General features: G+C 36.7%; 1 protein-coding gene across 1 annotated transcript in view; it reads right to left on the bottom strand.

Moving 5' to 3' along the window:
* The window catches only part of ALKBH8 (alkB homolog 8, tRNA methyltransferase), a 55,980-nt gene that overhangs the window by 7,346 nt on the left and 27,795 nt on the right, over nucleotides 1-20,839 (bottom strand). The window contains exons 8-10 of the mRNA XM_006765339.2: nucleotides 11,644-11,750; nucleotides 4,815-4,966; nucleotides 1,978-2,234 (exon numbers count right to left, since the gene is read on the bottom strand). Of these exons, the coding sequence (XP_006765402.1) occupies nucleotides 1,978-2,234; nucleotides 4,815-4,966; nucleotides 11,644-11,750 (516 nt within the window). The remainder of the gene's footprint in view (nucleotides 1-1,977; nucleotides 2,235-4,814; nucleotides 4,967-11,643; nucleotides 11,751-20,839) is intronic.

Raw genomic sequence — 20,839 nt, 5'->3', positions numbered from 1 at the left:
ATGAGGAGGGTGGGCTTTGGAGGGAGGGTAGGGTAGGGTGGGGGTAAGGGGGGAAGATCAACCAAAGGACTTACATGCAGGCATATAGGCCTAACCAATGGACACGGACAACGGGGGGGGAGGGCAAGAGCGGAGGGGAGGGGGTAGACGGTAACGTGGGGACAAGGACACATATGTAATTTCTTAATCAATAAAAAATATATTTAAAAAAAAAAAAGATAATTAACTGAGTAATCAAAGGTGCAAACTAAAGAAGTTTCCATTTTTCTCCTATCAAAGTATAAAAACATTTAAAACCTACGTACACTACAGTGATAACAATGTGATAAAAATTACTCTCATGAAGTGTTGGTGACAATAAAATTGGCTCACCCAATTTTAAAAAGCAATTTGGCAAACCATTTTTAAAGGAAGATAAAAACCTTTACAATTTTTAACCCAATAACTATTCTTCTAAAAATTTATCCTAAGAAAACAGTCCAAAATATGGAGAAAGCTAAAGAGGCTGGTATAATTGCCTTTTACTGAATTCCCTTATGTAATAAAGTAGATCCTTTGTAGTAACGTACTAATCCTCATAACACACTTTGAGTTAGGTTTTATTACCACCATATTACAGATGAGGAGACTTCATCTCAAAGAACATAAGTACTTTGTTCCAAGTTGAACAGTAGTTAAGTGGTAGAGCAGGAATTTAAACCTGTCTTTCTCACTCCAATATCCATATCCTTTTGTTTTGTCACATTCATTTTCTGAATTATGGCTATATTATTTTTATTCCTTAAAGGCAGTAAGTCCCTTGAAAGTATAAAATCTTTGCTTATAAAATTTACCTCTGAAAATAAAACCAAAAGTTCGCTGATAGAAATGAAGAGTAACTGAAGAAGTCTAAAAAAGACATGGTTCTTAGAATGTAAAAATTTTGAATTAAAGAGAAGAGTAGTAAGCTCAGGCATGGTTGAGATCAGATAAGAACAAATTCACCACATATACTTCTTACAGAAATGGAAAGCCGTTCATAAAACTATTTCTACGAAAGCCCAACCTGGCGTTTTAAAAATGCATTGTTAAAGAAATTATATATAAAGTAAATTTGTAATTTTTTCGATTCTATGATTATCCTACATTTGAATACCCAGAATGACTGTCTCAGGTCACATCCCCTGAATATCAAATGCACGTATTTTCACATTTGAAGATGGCTGTTCAAAATACTCAGGTATCATGTCTACATCCAAGTTGAAGCCTCAGCAGCTTAAAAAAGCAGGCTTCATGCCCTGGTTGATTTGGTTCAGTGCTAGTGTCCGCCCTCAGGTGGGTTCAATCCCTGGTCAAGGGCACATACCTCAGTTGCAGGTTCGACCCCCAGCCCCGATTGGGGGCATGTGCAGGATGCAATCAATGTGTCTCTCTTGCAGGAGGTAACCAATTGATCTCGATCTCTCTCTCCCTCCCTCCCTCTCCCCTCTTCCCCACCCCCTCCTCCCTCCCATTCACTCTCTAAAAATCAATGGGGAAAATACCCTCAGGTGATGATTAAAAAACAAACAAACAGGCTTCCCTTTTATCATAAATAACTCAATTTCTGGTAAAATAAAAATGAGAACTACAAACAGAGAAGCAGGCTCCAGGAACAAAAGACAGGAAGGAATACATGCAGACAGGAGGGAATGCATGACTAAGGTTGCAGGGCTAGACCCAAGATATGCACCCACTTCTTGCCTGATGCCAGAGTTCCTGTTTTCAGTAGCTGTAACTTCCTTTTTATGGACCACTCTTTTTGCTGCTGTGCTAGGAAGTAGGAAATTCTTCCTGCACCTGAGCATTGCTGAAAATACTCATGTATACTCTTCTCTGTGAGGACTGGTTATAATTTTTCTGCAACCTAAAAAAAAATCACTGTATCACGAGGAAGAAGAAGGTGATGATATCCTTACAAATAAAGTGGAAAGAAAGCCAGAAGCAACAATTACTTGCCATATATAACTCCTTATTTATGCCAAGGTACTTTCCATTTCCACATCCAACATCGGCCACTAAGGAACCACTTGGCAAGGCTTTCAAAAACTCCACAATGTGTGGCCAAGGAGTATGTCTCGTGCTGCTGAAGTGCCCAGCGATCTCTTCGTACACTTGATGGACATATTTTTGCTCCAGCTGCGAGGCTTCTTTATCACTGTCTGGAAATGATGGAGGAGGTTCCTTCTTTTGGCTGTCACAGACCAAAGGGTAACCTAATGAAAAATTAAGGTAATAAATGATTCATAAGGCCTTATGCTTTCTTAAAAGGAAAAAGCAAATCAGTTCAAATTTGGTGACAAGTGAAAAGAAGCCTCTGATTTATCAGTTAAAAAACAGAAGGAGGAAAACCTGTTTGCAACAAGACATGACTGCAATTCTGCATGTCTTAAAATGGAGATGCCTATTTCATCTTAGGATTCAGGGTCCTCATTCAGGAAAGCATCTTGATGGGCCAGGCCTAAGCAGAAGATATTTAGCTACATTAACAAGACTTAAGGTTTTACTTTTGGTGGGTGAAAGTGATAGGAGTTCGGGAGGCACTCAGACTCCTAGAAGAATGAAACCTAGAAGCAAAATGTTATTTGGTAATAATCACAAGTATTTAATAAACACTATCTGAAGCAGTTTATATATGTCTCATCTCAATTCTCACAGTAACACTATAAAATAGGTATTATTATAGCCATTGTATAGATGAGAAGCTGAAGCACAGAAAGCTAAAGTGACAAAGACAATAGGTCATAGAGCCAGGATTTGAACCCAGGCAGTGGAGACTCTAGAGTCCATTTCTCAATGACTACACTTCCTCAATAGAACTGCCTTCTCCAATAGAATGAGCAAAACCAAGTAGAGGATGTGACAGAGGAAATTAGGATACAATGTCTCAAATTAATTTTGAAGGTGTCCCCTGTCCTCTGCAATAGTGTAATACTCATTTTAAATCCTTGCCCATTCTGTACTATGCTATAATTCTCCTTTGTCTTCAGCCAAAGTTTGTGACCCACATCTTTTTAAGGGTAGTATTCTAGAGAATGAGAGAAGGAGTAGTGCTCCCAGAGAAATCACAAACAAGACCGAGACAATAACTAGAAATAGCATTGGGCCGCAGCACTGATGGCTTCAGAAATTTTCCCTGGATATAACTAGAGTATGCCAAACCTTGAGAAAGCCTAGAATGGGGGTGGGAACATCTAGTCCTTACTAATGTATAAAGTGAAGCTCTAAACATTTTAAGTGGACATTTAAGAAAAGGGTGGCCCCAGAAAGCTTGAGGACCCCAAAACATACATGTGGAAGCAGATTGGTTACATTATGTTGGTTACATCAGAATTTCAATCACTCTACAATATACATTATAGTTAGTCTAAATTGGTCTTAGTAAAATTTTACTCTCTTGGAAATTATGAACATCTAAGTTGTCTAAAGGGAATAGCAACCCTTATGTTTAAAAATCCATAAATTTGTGCCAAAAGTACCCAAAAGATGCCTTGAACTTAAAAAAAAAAATCTGTGAACTGACTATACAGTCAGAACTTTCTATAGGATCCCTTACATTGAATTAATGCCCATAATAAAGAAACATTTGCATAAGAAAAACTAGCTTGTCTGTCTAACTAGACCTCAAGTTTCATTAGAACAAGTGCCATTTCAAGTTTTCTAACAGGATAACATCTTGTAGATATAATCAAGGTTTTTCATTTTAAATGTTTTTAAGATTATGATTAGACCCAAAAGCAAATCCTAGATAACTCCCATAATTAAGCCCCGCAGGATATACATTTTAATTACATCACTGTCATTAAAAGTATTATTTATAAAATGAAAAAGATTTTTATCTATTGACTCTAAGAAATACAGGTCATGGCATACTTATATAGACAGCTCAAAATAGCATCCTCTTGACAAGGTTTCTGAGTACTTTTTAAAAAATATGTTTCTATTGATTTCAGAGAGGAAAAGAGAGGGAAAGATAGAAACATCAATGATGAGAGAGAATCACTGATTGGCTGCCTCCTGCACACTCCCCACTAGGGATAGAACCTGCAACCTGGACAAGTGCCCTGACCAGAAATCGAACTGTGACCTCCTGGTTCCTAGGTCGATGCTCAACCAGTGAGCCATGCTGGCCCAGCTTTTTGAGCACTTCCTTTATCTTTAACCCTTTGTGGTCCAATGTTAGTTTTGGAATTCAAACAGTCTGGTCCAAATTTATTTGATGGGATTGAATGTTGAACTTTTTAATGTTCTTATTGCTCGACGTTGGACCTGCTCCTAGCGCCTGGTCTGTTGAGTCAGCCTTGAGGTTGGACCGAAAAGGGTTAATAGGTTTCCAAATTGACATAAACCACTGTTTGTCCTAGAGTTATCTCCAATTTCTCATATCCAATTTCCCCACTGGATTGATGAGAAGTAATTTAAAAGCTTCACAAGCTGTTTCCAACAAAACTTAATTTTATGATATTTTAATGTGCTATAATTGTAGCACGCTTAACTGTGACTTCCATAAAAAATATTTATTTGGCATCCAACTATGCTCAAGTACTATTTGTAGAAAATAAACATGAATTAGGTGGAGTCCCTATGTTCAAATAATATAAACTCATTTTAAGGAGGGTAGTTAAGAAAAATATATGTAAATATATTTTATATTTAAAAATATATGTAAATACTAGGCAAAATGTCAGAAATGCCATTAAGGTTACAGCAAAGCTCTCCTTGGCTCTGTTTGGACTTTAAGAAATTTCATACTAGATTTATTCCATTTTACAATAAAATCAAAATTATATACTTACTACAGTCACAAGGTGTTTGCCTCACTTTCCTAAATGTAAACGATGTCCGTATTCCCCTCTTGCTTAAAGTTAAGTCTCCAACATCACCAGTGATAATTCCGCTTTTGTGACCCTTGGATGCTTGAACAGTATCAAATTTTCTTGGTGTTATTCTAAAAACAACAATTGAAATAATTTATTTAACATGGCATTCATAAAAACATTTCAGGTCCTTTAAAAACATTAAGGAAAATAGAGTAAATCCAGAAGAATGTTTAGTAGGTCCTCGGGTTAAGTAGGAGATCCGTTCCTACTGCGTGACATAACACGATTTTCGCCATAAGTCGGAACCCAACTACATAAGCACCTACGTCACTCACATGGAGCACATCCACAGCAGTAATGAAGTGAAACAGTAAAAAGAATTTAAAAGAAAGATAACAATTCCTGACCTTTACTTGTGGTAAATAAATAAAAAACATAAAGCATGTATGTACATACGTCGAAATGACAGAACTTTTTTTTTTAATAAATATTGTAAATGGGAGATGGCGACGTAACCACACAACAACGTACATCAAGTCTAACGTAACCTGAGGACTGCCTGTATTGCAAATATCTATGGATTCCTGAATTGTTAAGCACAAGCAGAAAAAAACAAAGAAATAGAAGTCTATGTCGTTTAAGAGGTTATCTTCAAGGTAATCATATTAAAAGAATGTACAGCCTTGGCTGGTGTGGCTCAGTTGGTTAGAGCACTGTACCATGCACAGAAGGTCACGAGTTCAATTCTCAGGCAGGGCACATATCCAGGTTGCAGGTTCAATCCCTGGTCAGGGCACATATGGAAGGTAATCTATCAATGTTTCTCTCTCACACTGATGTTTCTTTCGATGCTTCCCTCTCTATCCACCCCTCCTCCTCCCTCCCTTCCCTTCTCTCTAGAAATCAATGGGGAAAATATCTTTGGGTGAGGATTAAAAAAATAAAAATGAGAGTTCCAAAATGGTGGTGGAGTAAGTGGCTAATCAAAACTAAAAAAAAAAAAAGGAAAAAAAATCAGTCTGCAGGGAGAGACGGATCTCTGGAGTCTTTGCCTGATCTCCTCTGGGTCTGGGCTAGGAAAGGCAGACATTGGTACACATCTTGGCCTTTCCCAAAGGCACCCAGCCCCAGCAGAGGGAGCCACAAGCCGTGGATTGCTGATATCTCTTAAAAGGGTAAACAGGGCCGGTCACAAACGGGTCTGACATTGTCCTGCACTAGAGATTGGGAGTCTGGTCATGCTGGTTGTCCCACCATTTTGGTCACTGGACTTTTATTATATAGGATAATACTGTATTGTATATTTGAATGTTGCTAAGAAAATAAATCTTAAAAGTTCTCATCACAAGAAAAAAAACTATAACTGGTGGTTTTAAATAGACTTACTGTGATGGTCATTTCATAATATATACACAGAGAGAATCATGTTGTGCATCTGAAACTAATACAATGTTATATGTGTGTGTGGTAATTAAATCTCAATTTAAGAATCAGAATTCCCAGGCTGATAGCTTTTTAAACCATTCCACAACTACCTAATTAATTCAGAGTAGTGAAAAGAAGTATTTTACAGGTCTTGATGTTATTTTAAAAAGCATTTTTTCATTTTCCAAAAAATTAAGTGTTGAATATTGACCCTGTATGCTACCACCATGCTATGTTCACTTATTAGTTCTAGCACTTGTTTTCTAGATTTCCTAAGATTTTCTATACCTACTAGAGGCCCAGTGCATGAAATTCATGCATGGGGGGAGGGGGGGGAGGGTCACTCAGCCCAACCTGCACCCTCTCACAATCAGGGACTGCTCACCTGCCTGCCTGCCTGATGGCCCCTAACCACTCTGCATGCCTGCCTGATGCCCCTAACTGCTTGCCTGCCTGATGCCCCTAACTGCTTGCCTGCCTGTTTGCCCCTAACTGCTCGCCGGTCTGCCTGATTGCCTTTAACCACTCTGCCTGCCTGCCTGATCACCCCTAACTGCTTGCCTGCCTGCCTGCCTGATCGTCCCTAACCGCCTCTGCCTCAGCCCTCACTCATATATTTTAGGACTGCATTTTCTAATATTTTGTTAAATAATTTTTGCCTCTCTGACAGAAACTGGTCTATAATTTTCTTTTGTTGTAATGTCCCTGACATGTTTGGTGTCAGGGGAATGCCAACCTCATAAAACAAGTTGTGATAATGGCTTTTTTAAAAGAACTTGTACTAAAGGAATTTTTTTAGAAGTAAAATCAAGCAATTATTGTCTGAATTTATATGATTGGTAGCTTAAAATGATTAATACTACAGTGCTGAATAAAGTGAAAATATTTCAGAACAATGAGTATCTTGAATTTCTTATTAACAAACAAATTTCTCTCTTTAGGACTAGTTCTCTATGATGGTTCTCTGAAGTCAATTACTTCACTTGCCTAGAGTTAAAGGTCAACCTGTATGAAACTACTTTTGATACCAATCTCAGATGTAGGAATAGGTAAATCCATGTTAAGAATAACGAATTCTCGCCCAGAGGGCTTAGCCTAGTGGTTGAACATCGACCAATGAACCAGGAGGTCACAGTTTGATTCCCAGTCAGGGCACATACTTGGGTTATGGGCTAGATCCCCAGTAGCGGGTGTGCAGGAGGCATCCGATCAATGATTCTCTCTCATCATTGTTTCTATCTTTCTCCCTTTCCCTTCCTCTCTGAAATCAATTTAAAAAAATATTAAAATAATAATGAGTTCTTTACACATCTCTGAACATCTTTATTTTCCCCTGCACTCAAATTATAATCTAGTTAGAAAAATATTAAATAGATAAAAACATTTTTATAAATTAAATAACAGTTCCATATAAAAGACATTGCAAGGTAGCATAAGAAATTAGTCTTAGGAGAAATTATTTCAGGCTAATGTAGTCAGAAAAAGTTTTATAAATTATAAAGAAAGTAAAAGTTGGGCTGTACAGTATCTTTAAAAAAGTAAATGGAAAGAGAGAGGAAATTTACTGCATTAAGAGCTGTCAAAAGTGCGAAGGCTAGAGGCACATAGAAATTCAGAGGAAAGGGAGCAAACGAGGTTAGCTCCAACATGGTTAAGAGGACAGACTCTGAAGCCAGGCTGCCTGGCCTCCAATCTTGGTTCTGCCTCTTACTGGTTTGTGACTTTGTACAAGTTAGGTAACCTCTTTATGCTCCAATTTCCTTTAAAAATGGGGACAAATCATGGGAGAAACTTTCTACTCTGACTGTGAGTTAAATGAGTTAATATATGTAAAGCTTTTACAACAATGCCTGACACAAAGAAAACACTCCAAAAATAACTTTAAAGGAGAATTCACATAAATTCATGAAATAATTGCCAAATAACATAAATGAGTGAAGCAGATGGATCTATTTAAAAATATATTTTTTGCCATTAAACACATAGGGATAGTCTTCATTTAAAAAAAAAACACAAAGTATTCTCTTCTTTTTTTCTTAAAATATACATTCTCACTCATTCTAGCTTTCCTTTTCCTACTTTTAATACCAACATGAGTTCAAGAAATATTTAATTTTCCATTTAACTCTGTTATAAGATAAAAACAATAGTACAAGCACAGTGATAAGTGACAAATTATACTGAGCCTTAGTTCAGGGAGTCATAGAAAATGGTAGGAACTGTAGAGAACTTGAAAATGTTGGCCTCATCAAAAGACAGCCATTAATATAGTCTTGGCTACTGCTGCCAAATGATACGGTGCCCGTGTCGTCAGACCTTTCCAATTTTCAAAAGCAAGACATTCAGATTTTTATGTAACTGTTCCTGATTTTCATATGTAGGCAATTTTTTAAAATGCTACCATGTGGACCACCACTGCCCCTGCCAAATAGTCTGGCTGCTACATTTGACCCATGTGTTTCCAGTTTTCCACCTTTGATTTAGGGCACAGTGGCCAGAATACTAAACTAGAACTAGATCAAATTAAAAGTGTTTGGAATATTATAGGGCCATGGTAATCAACTTTCTTCAATTCATATCCATCAACAGTGCTTTCTAGGGTTTTTATAGTACAGAGATAAAAATATTCTTTTTAAAAAATATGTTTATTGGTTTCAAAGAGGAAGGAAGAGGGAGAGAGAGAGAAACATCAATGATGAGAGAGACTCATTGATCAGCTGCCTCCTGCATGGCCCCTACTGGGGATCGAGCCTGCAACCCAGGCATATGCCCTTGACCGGAATCAAACCTGAAATCCTTCAGGCCGCAGGCCGACGCTCTATCCACTAAACGAAGCCAGCTAGGGCGAGATAAAAATATTCTTATCAAAATTTATTTCCTATAGTTCATACATACAAGGTGAGGCAAAAGTATGTTTACAGTTTTTCATATGGAAAATAATACAATAATCAATAAATCATAGTACAAAAATAAGCTTTTGTATACTCACAACTGTAGACCTACTTTTGCCGTACCCTGTATTTTTAAGTGTATTAAATGTGTTTTTTACAATTTATTCTCCCTTCCTCACAGAGATTCTGGTGACGAGCTCAATAATTGGTATATCATTTGTGTGATCAGTCGCTCTCTGTTCCTATCTCTCTATCTGTGCCCATCCCCCCCTTACACTCCACCTCTTCCTCCTCCTCGCTCTCTTGCTACACACACACACACACACACACACACACACGCGCGCGCGCACATGCATACACACTCACTCACATTACAGGCATTGAGTATCAATGCAATACTGAGAGTTTTTTCCCCCTGAAATTAATGTAGAGAATTTTGATTCAAGTGAGAGATTTAAAAATAAATATTACCTGCAATTCAATCTTATAGAGATACTACTCACAACATGCTTTAAACAGGAGAATAATGTGATCAAAATGAGGTTTAGGAAAACTAATCTGTACCATTACCCAGAATAAACTAAAATATTTTCAAAACATAGGCCTATAAAAAGTAATTGGTTATTTTTTATTTGCTATAATACCATTATTCTTAAGTTTAAATGTTACTATGCTTGATCCTAAAAAGAGAAAATATAAATGTTCTCTTTTAAATGGCCTTGAAGAAAAGTCCGGCAGATTTAAGCCTCAGTGCACAAAATCAGGCCATCTGGTTTTACGGTTCACACTTAGGGCAGGTTACAAGTTCATTTACATGCTCATTTCCCAGAATTCTTATAAATACATCAGGTTATAAGCACAGAATTCAGCAGCATTTAAAGCAGCAAGAGAAAAGCAGTTAGTAAGAAGAAGAAGAAAAAAGATCATATATATGAACAATAAAATGGCAATAAATACATATCTATCAATAATTGAATCTAAAAATCAAAATAAACAAGGCCAGAAATTGTGGGGTGGGAACTGGGTGCAAGGGGTGGTAGTGGGGGTACACATCTGTAATATTTTCAACAATAAAGATTTTAAAAAGGAAAATAAAGTAAAATATATGTAAATTTTAGCAGTGAAATGCTTCCTTCTCAAAGGGCTGAAGATGTATTTCTGCCAAAAGTGCATAATCCATTTTTTTTCGGATTAGATTCAATCAAATAACCTCAAATTGAGGGGCATTCTAAAAAACAACTGGCCTCCTTGAAAGTGTCAATGTCATGGGAGACAAAGAAAAGTTGAGGAATTGTTTCAAATTAAAGAAGACTAAAGAGAACTGACAACCAAAGGTAATGCAGGATCATGGACAGAATCCTAGAAGAGAGGGAAAACTAACCATGAACTACCGACAATGATTCCCTCTTGACCAAAGTCTAGTCAGACTCCTCTGAGCCTGACTAGGCTCCCTATTTGGCCTGTCCTCCAAGAGCCCAATTTTAACAAGACGACTGCTAAGTCATTTTAGCCAGAATCCCCATCTTTCGTGGCTGATCAGCCTTGATGTCTGACCAAAGTCCTCATTCCCCATTATCCCCCACTATCTGGTCACCCTTACTTGCCTTCAGCAAGAATCCTATGGTTATTTGGACAGAATCCTTCCTTTCATCCTTCAAGCCCCATCCCCAACCCTGGGCTTCCTGGCTATAAACCCCACTCTTCCTTGTTGTATTTAGATTTGAGCCCAGTTCTCTTCTCCCCTGTTGCAATAGTTCCTGAGTAAAATCTGGTTTTGCTGCTCTAACGCCTGATAGGCTCTGGTTTGTCTGTAAGGACTATAAAGTACAACAAGCAAAAGTTAAAAATTGACTGCATAAGACTATTTTATCAATACGGAATTTCCTGAACTTGAAGACTGCACTGCAGTTTTATAGAAGAGGGGTTAGCAAACTTTTCCTGTAACAGGACCAGACAGTAAATATTTTAGGCACAGAGGTCCATATACAGTCTCTGTTGCATATTCTTTGTTTTTGTTTTGGCTCATTACAATCCTTTAAAATGTAAAAGCCATTTTTCGCTAAACACCTATATAAAAACAGACTAAGTCTGAATTTGGCCTATAAACAATAGTCTATCAACTTCTGTTACAGAAAATGTCCTGCTCTTAGGAAATATGCAATAAAGTAACCTTCCTTCATAAGATTCAACAATAATATTAATGATAACATGTGAGAAACAAACAAAACACGTGGCAAAAAATATTCACATTTGATCAATCTAGGTGAAAGGTCAAGATAGTTCGCAGTACTAGGCTTGCAACTTTTCTTTAAATTTGAATTCTTTTCAAAGAAAAGGTTAATATTATAAAAAGCGATACATGTCCCTGGGGTTTAAACCCAGAAGATTCAATGCGCAGGCCTGGGGCAAGGTTCTGGTGGCTCACAGGAAAGAATGAGAACTCCCACAAAGCAAAGGGTATCTGCCCTCAAGGTCATTTCAATACACACCCATGGGTCCAAAGGTATCTAGATTCTCCTGTCATCACCAGCAAACTCCGACGAGGCAACATGACGGGCACTGTGACACCATCTGGGTGCTTAAAATCCATGACGATCTTGAAGTAAAGGTAAAAGCATAAAGATTAACCCAGTGTTGTGCACTCCAAGGAGAGGAATGACTCACTGATTCTATCTTTCTAGGCTAACAGAGATTAAAATGTGACAATGCTTAGAGACTTTATGTGCACTCAAACTTCGGTGCACATAAAAATCAACTGAATGACTAAAAAACATACTTCATCCATACAGACACTCAGCAAGTCTAGGGTGAGAGGCTCAGGAGTTGGCATTTCTAGCAAGCACCTCAGAAAGTTATGATGCAGGTGGTCCGAGGACCATGCATACTACACAAAACACTAGGGTAAGTGGTCCAGTGCAACAACTGTGGAGCTGAACATTCATATCCTGGCTATCCCATTTACCAGCCGTGTGGCCTAAGGGACATGCAAGTCCCTTAATCCCTCTGTGCCTCAATTTTTAATAAATTAAATATATAATAAATTAAATATATAATGATATAAATATAAACATACTCACATACAGTAAATACAGAAAATAGTGGCTATTATTTTTAGTGACCATTATTATTAATAGAATTATAATAATTAATAATGCAAGGAGAAATCAGTAATAGTTAGATTCTCATATCCATTTTTGCCTTTAAAGTCATGTACCATTTTGAATATTAGAGGCTAATTTACAAGAGATAATCAAAGAACACATGAACATTTTCAATCACTCTTCCCAGATGTGCTCAAGTATTATTATGAATACAACTTATAAAGAGACAATACTCAAGAAAATGTTTTTGTTCTCAGCACCCAAACACCAAAAGAATTCAGTCTAAACATAGCAGCAGCTGATAACTGTGAATTTAAAAGGCATGCCACAGGTTATAAATATGTTATTAAGTGAATAAATTAATCCATTTGAAAAATATCAGTGGGATGAAGAGAATTTAGCACAGTACTTTTGTTAAACGTAAACATAACACAATACCTTGCATGAAGTAAGCATTCAATAACTGTTAGCTAGTATTAATAATAATAATGCTATATCAAATTAGATAACGCACATGATTTTTTTTTGCAATATAAAGAATTATATAGGTCTAAGCTGGTTTACACTTTTCTTATCTGACCTTCCAAGGGGAGGAGGAGGTCAGTGGGGAGAAAAAGGGGACATCTGTAATACTTTCAATAACAAAGAGGAATTTGAGAAAAGAAAGCAAGATGATAGCCTTTAATTTTCCAACAATTATCTGTTCTAAATGACCACACATAATTTCAAATAGCCTTACTCCAACAGCATTCTATTTATAAATGTTGTAGATGAAGTGTGATGTTTTGGGGGTAAGTATACTGATGCCTGCAACCTCCCCAAGTGTATGAATAAAAGAAGATAAATATTGATAGGACAGATATTTGATAAAGCATATATGTTAAAATGTTAAGTGTAGAATCCAGGTGGTAGATATATTCTGTATGAAAATTTTTATAATGAAAGGTTGAGAATAAAAATCCAATGTGGCCCAATTTTTTAAATCATTTTTTAAAGACTAATTTATTGATTTTTAGAGAGAGGAAGGGAGAAGAAACACTGATGTGAGAACGAAACATCAATTGTCTGCCTCCTGCACACCCCATCCTGCTCCAAAGGGGACATGCATCCTGACCAGGAATCAAACCAGCAACCTCTCAATGCACAAGACAATGCCCAGCTAACTGAGCCACACCAACAGGGCCTGTGGCCCATTTTTAAACCAATATATATAGTTCTCAATTTTCTGAATAGAAGCTGAGGTCTACACATAGGAAAGCATAATGAGCATATTTATTAACTATTTTATTAAAGACAACCATTTGTGGTTTAAAAGAAAAGTGTTGATGAGAAAAATATTCTGAAAGACTAGACTCTAATGATTCATTCAGTAGACAAATACAGGGATGGGCAAAAGTAGGCTTAGAGTTGTGAATATGTGAAACATAGAGTTTATTCTTGTATTATTATTTCTTAACTATTGTACTATTTATTTGTATTACAACTGTAAACCTACCTTTGCCCATGCTGTATATATTGTGTGAGGCATCAAAGGCTGCAATGGTGAACGAGAAACATGTTCTCTGCCCACCTAGAGATTACAGTTTCTGGCTAATTAATAGTCAACATGTTTTACAGATACACAACACCTACATATTTGTTAAATTCAAATACATTCTCTCCTATCAACAGAGAGTAATGATTTCAAAATAGGAAAAATCTCAGTTTCAATAAATGATCACAACTGACTGACAAGGGAAGTGTGAACACAACACTAATTTGGAAGCACTTTACTTACCGTTTACCAGTTTACTATGACAGGATGCCACAATGGACAAAATAAACACCCAGATGGACGAGGTGCACAGGGCAAGGTATGTGGGAAGGAGCACAGAGCTTCCATGTGCTCTGAGCTCACCACTCCCCTAGCACCTCCAAGTGGTTCCACCTGGAAGCTCTCCAAACCCCATACTACTGGGATGTTTATGGAGGCTTCATCACATTAACCAATTATTAACTCCATTTCCAGCCCCTCCTCCCTACCTGAAAAATGAGGGGCAGGGCTGAAAATTCTAAGCTGCTAATCACTGCTTGGGTTTTCTGGTGACCAGCCCCCAGCCAGAATGACAAGAGTCATTTCATTACAAAAAGGACATTGCTATTACCAGGAAATTCACGGGGACTTAGGAATTCCATGTTAGGAACCGGAGTGAAAGACAGAAATATTAGAACAAAAGATGCTCCTAGGCCAGTGATGGCGAACCTTTTGAGCTCGACGTGTCAGCATTTTGAAAAACCCTAACAACTCTGGTGCCGTGTCACATATAGAAATTTTTTGATGTTTGCAACCATAGTAAAACAAAGACTTATATTTTTGATATTTATTTTATATATTTAAATGCTATTTAACAAAGAAAAATCAACCAAAAAAATGAGTTCGTGTGTCACCTTTGACACACGTGTCATAAGTTTGCCATCACTGTCCTAGGCTCTAATCACTTAGGAAATCATATGGTTTTAGAAGATCTGTGCCAAGAACCTGGGCAAAGACTAACATATATTTTTTTCTATTATCTCACAGCTATATAATGTGAGAGTATAATTTCTTAATTTAGAAAATAAGTTTTACTTATGAAATTACATGTACATTTTTTTATGAAAGTTTTCTTAAAACATCCCATCACAAAAATAAAGAATTATCAGTAGCATCATACTTGAAGTATCTGTATCTTAACTAAATAATGATAGTTAAAAAACAAACAACGAAGATTAAAGAAAATGCACTAAAGATTCACAATCGGTAATGCTCCGCTGCAACTGCTGACTCATTCTGCCATGTGCCAGCCCTGCTCCACAGGAGTTTTTCCCAATTGTTCGTTTTGGCTTTACCTATTTTCTTTATTTTCTGGGGTCGCAGACTCAATAAAGATCAAGTTTACAGAAAGTTTATGGGGCATGACTGAGGATAATGTTCAGTTCAAAGCAAACAAACATAAAACCCTAGACATCCTGATCTTATAAAACCTTTACACATCCAAAATACAATAGAATAAAGCCCCAGACACAGCTATCACTCTATCACTCAAATAAAGATAAGATTCATAACAAACAATCTCCATGTTGGCTGAACAGGAAATCGAAGAATATACTGCTCCCAGGAACACTTCTGGGAAAGAAGACAAACTTAATCCTGAACGTTTTTGGTTAGAAGTTGGCTGCAATCATTAACCTTTTGAAATCCCAAATAGTATATAGGCAAGAGACCATATACTGAGAAGAATGGTATGTGATTCATAGAGAATGATGAAAGCCTAGAGGGCAGAAGTGACGATAATGCAGAAAACATTTCATAGCTAAGAATTTAGCAGAATAGACAGATGTCTACATGTTTCCCATAGCCTGCCAAATATAAATGCTCTGCTATTGCACTAATGCTTTCATTGGTCTCAAATGAAATGAATTTATTTTAAAAAGCAAACAAGTGATTCCAAATACCTCATCATGGCCATGTCAAATATGTTTGAAAAAGTGGGAAAAGAAAGAAGGAAAAAGGGAGACAGATTCACAATTGCAAGGACACAAGAGTGAAGCTACACAACATTTAAGAAGAAACACAGAATGTGAACAATGTCTGTTCACATACTTTCTCTGGGTTTACAAATGTAGAATCCTACCATGTCATGAGATAATTAGTCCACTGTGGGGGAGAAGAGGAACTCAGAACATTTTTAGTAAAACAAATATAGTTTTCTTTCTCTACAAAAGATGATACTCCTAGAAGCACACTTGGCTAAGGTGACAAATAGCTGGGAGAGAAGCTTGCTGATATGCCATATTTTTCTGAGAGAGGAATTAATATAAATTTTGCCTAGGAGACCTTGGGGACCAATGGCTAATGTCAGTGACCCTTCAATCTTCTGCCTATCTCATATAAGCCTTCTTAGCTTCTATCCTTGAAGAAATGCAAAAGTAAAAACTACAAGCCCATATCCCTTCCCATACTTCTAACAAAGTATGCTTTAAAACAACAACAGAAACAAGAGTCTTGAATCCATTTGCTAAATTTCTCGAAAATGGAATCTTGTGAAACTCAAAGGAGACAATGGCAGCAACACACCCTGAAATAAACATACAGGACACAAGACCTCCCATTTGAAATGACTAAACAAGCTGTTCCCTTGCTCTGCAGTGAGAAGCGCTTTTATAAAGTAGAGGCCTTAATAGTCTTACCATAAAGGAGAAAAAAATCTCACATTAGAACATGAAGATGAGATGGTACCTTATGACACAGAAGAGTGATCCAGCAAGTAGTAACTGCAGCAGCTAACTACACTGTGGCCCAAAGAAACTTATTTTCCATTGCTTCTGAGAGAGGATGTGAGAAGCAGAGCACTGTTTTGTGTTTCGGGTGTGAAAGCTTTCCTATTGACCAGGTACCATGAGCACATTTAGGGCATACCTGGGAACTTGTCTATAGTACTGCATATGTAAAACAAGCAAAATTAGATTAGGCTAAAAGTTTAAAAGAAAATATCGCAAACAAATCTACTATATGTCAGCAAATTCTACCTTTCATACACAACTCTGCCTAACAAAACTAGGTCCTAGCTGCTGAATGTATAGATGATTTGAACTGCTTTATCTGGCTAAGCTCAAGTTAATTATAAAATAAAAAGAGAAGGCATCTTTTAGTTTGAGTCTAAACACATAGCCAAATGGCACAATAGAGAGCAAAATAAACAAATTATGTAATAGAAAAATAAGCTGGTAAAGAAAAGATACTAAATTGGAGACACTTTAGCCACCACTAAATACTCAACATTCAGTATGTATAAAGCTAAGCTTAAATGCCTATGAGATAATATTATGATGCTCATGTGTTTGCACTCAGAGACTTGCTATCAGCTCTTATTTATCACAATGTAGTTCATTTGTTTGCAGAACCTGTGAAGTGAAATCCACCATCATTCAAAAAATGGACTCTCAAAAGTCACTCACAAAGCACTTTAGTTAAATTAGTTTTACTTTGTCTATGATAAGGCTACAGAGATTGAAACACTTTCACTTAAAATTTTTTTTAGCTTTAATTCTCATTTACTTGTTAGATTCTGTCTAGTAGGTTATACTCAGAAAATGTTTTAAATAAACAATTTGAAAAAATATACAGAAAAAAGGTAAATGAAGAGAGAGAATGAGACAGAGGCAAAACCTACAGAGATAATGGATGAGAATTTTCCAAAACTGATGGAAAAAAACAATCCATTGATTCAAGAAATCCAATAAACCCTAAACAGAATAAACAAACCCATCAAAATATGCAAAGTAACCTAGAACATCAAAATAAAACTATGGAAAACAATAGGTAAACAATATTAAAAGAAGCCAGAGAAATAAAAGCCACCATCAAAGGTAACAAGGGCAATAATGTAATCCAAAACAGTGCACTGAAAGAAAATAACTGCCAACCTTAAATTATATACCCTGTGAAAATAGCCTTGAAGAATAAAGGTGAAATAAAGACACTTACAGATCAAAAACAAAATTGAGTTAGCCAACTGCAGAACTAGACTGAAGGAAATTTAAATGCTGTACATTATACAAAAGGAAAATGATCCCAGATGGAAGGTAGAGATACAAAAAAGAATAAAGAGCAAAGAAGATGGTAAATAGGTCTAAATAAATATTGACTATATAAACCGAAGAAATATCTTTAAAAATTAAGAGAATTCAAATCACCCCCGACAACAATCAAGGCTTAACTACAACAAGACTGCGCACAAAGACCACTAGGGGGTGCACCAAGAAAAGATAAAAAAATGCGGAGACAAAGAAACAGGACGCAAATGTTAGAAATGGAAGATATAGAGCTCAAAACCACACTTTTAAGGTCTCTCAAGAACTGTCTAGAAGCTGCCGATAAACTTAGTAAGGCCCTCGAAAAGACTGGTGAGACCGCCAATAAATGTAGTGAGATCCTCAAGAAATCTGATGAGACCCTCGATGTTGTGATAAAGAACCAATTAGAAATTAAGCATACACTGACTGAAATAAAGAATATTATACAGACACCCAACAGCAGACCAGAGGAGCGCAAGAATCAAGTCAAAGATTCGAAATGCAAAGAAGCAAAAAACACCCAACTGGAAAAGCAAAATGAAAAAAGAATCCAAATATACAATAGGATATAAATTAGAAGGGAACAACAGAGTTAAAGTGTACTAAAGTTTTATATTGTTCATCAAAAAATTAAAGACAACAATTAAGCTTAAACTTTAAATGAATCTCAAATAACTTTATTGAATGAAAGAAGCCATACAGAATATTGTATGATTCCCGTATTTAAAAATTCTGGAAATACTAAGATATTAAGGAACAGAGGGAGATGAGAAAACCTTTGAGATAGTGGATATATCATTGTCTGGAGTGTAGTGAAGATTTAATGAGAAAGTATTTAATATGTGCAGTTTATTTTATGATATGACAATTATACCTCTAGAACGTTTTTTTTAAAAGAAATGGGGTGAATATAGTTAAAACAGTACTTGAGAGCAAAATTTATAATCTTCAAAATACATGTCAAGAATATTTCCCGGGTTTTAAATTAATCAACTGGTGGAGATTTAGCCAGAGCTGGAAACCCAGGATACCAAAAGTTTGTTTTGTTTTGTATGGAAGAATAGCAGTGAGTGGTAAATGGCTGAAAATAGAGTAAGTTTTGATTTAGAGTAGAGAAAATGCCTTTTAGAGAGTTGGACATACTCAGGTCCAAAATCTGAGGGGGAAAATAATCAAGGCTGGAAATATTTTTGTATTCCCACATTGCCTGAGACAATGCTCGCCATATAAATAAAAGCTCTTTTCACAAACATCCGTTTAACCAATCATATGCTCCATTTCTTCTGTAGAGCACACTCATGCCCTAAATCAGGGGTCCTCAAACTACGGCCCGGGGGCCACATGCGGCCCGCCAAAAACATTTATCCGGCCCGCCGGGTGTTTTTGCCGACGCTGCCTGTTCTGCTTAGCAGCCGACTCGTCCCGGGCCCGCAGTGCGCATGTGTGGAATGTCTGAAGGACAATGAACTGGCCCCCTGTTTAAAAAGTTTGAGGACCTCTACCCTAAATGTTTACTGATAATAAGCAACTCTGCAATATATTCAGGTACTTCTCCTCTCACTGAGCTGTATACTTCACAAGTTCATTGTGTATGTTCCCCAGCCTCTCTTGTGCTGGCTACACTGCTTTTGCAATTATTTAATTTAATTTAATATTATGTAAACTAATGAAAATTGAGTATGAAAAAATCGGGTTTTTTTTCTAAATTAACTAAGTTGAATGTTGTTGAAAGACTCAATGAAAGTGAACAAATTAATAAACTGTTGTAACTGATGTAATTCAATAATAAAATCTTGGAAATAAAAACAAAAATTCAGATGTCTTTAAGCTTTTGTTTCACTTTAAAGAAATGAAAACTGAAAAGACCGGGCAGACTGTGGACCCTCACAGAAAGAAAGGCTGTACATCAAAATACTGGTGAGTAAGTTTACGTAAGTTAACATAAAATGTTTGAAATCTGCATGTATGTTTTGTTATTATTATTCCCCAAGTTAAGGGACTTTTTAATTAACAACAAACCACTGGTTCCAGCTACATTTTTTACATTGCCTTTCACTGTAGTTTTCTACATTCAAATGATAAATTTTATTCTAGTTCTACAGTATAGCTGGGGTGGTACAATGCTGTTGATTTGCTACAAAGCAAATGCACAAATTCTGACAGAAGAATCGGTACTCTGAAGGCTCCAGATAAAGCAAAATGTTCTATCTAATGATGCTACACTATGAAACAGACTGTACTGACTGCTGGCTCAAATATCTCTGCCATTATCCTCATTGAAGTAGCATGAAGAAAGATATTACTCCACATACAAGAGATAAAAAGGATACTGTTAAGAACTGCCAGCAGGATCTCAATTGTCAAATTTACACAAAAGGGAATTTTAGCTTCCAAGAGATTTTGAAAGATGAGAAAATTATACAGAAACAGGAGATCATGAGAACATAACTTGGTAGGGAAAATGCTGAAAAGTGAAAATAGATCCAATGTACAAAAGTAAACATCCCTAGATACAGAGGCAGAGCTGCCTCAAACAGATTGTCAAACTGCTGCAGGAAGGCCGGGGAGGGTTGGGGGGCAGGAGGTAGGGGGGTAAGAGATCAACCAAAGGACTTGTATGCATGCATATAAGCATAACCAATGGACATAAGACACTGGGGAATAGGGGAGGCTAGGGGACTGTCTAGGGCGGGGGGAAAAAATGGACACATATGTAATACCCTTTGTAATACTTTAAGCAATAAAAAAAAAGTGAATGTCATTACTGGAATTAATATATATCTAATAGATAATAATTGACATATCTTAATAAAATTTAAATATTAATATAAAAAAGTAAATATCCTATATAGTAAAAGCTAATATGCAAATTAGCTTTTAAAAAAGCTAATGTGATTGGGGGTGGGGCTGGCCGGCCAACCACCCACAGCTCCTCCCCCCGCTGGCCCTCCCCCTGATTGGCCACCTCCACCCCAATCGGGGACAGAGC

This window comes from Myotis davidii, unplaced genomic scaffold, assembly GCF_000327345.1.
Source record: "Myotis davidii unplaced genomic scaffold, ASM32734v1 scaffold600, whole genome shotgun sequence".
Taxonomy (NCBI): Eukaryota; Metazoa; Chordata; class Mammalia; order Chiroptera; family Vespertilionidae; genus Myotis; species Myotis davidii.
The sequence above is the reverse complement of the archived record's forward strand: the minus strand, read 5'-3'. Positions and strand labels throughout refer to the sequence as shown.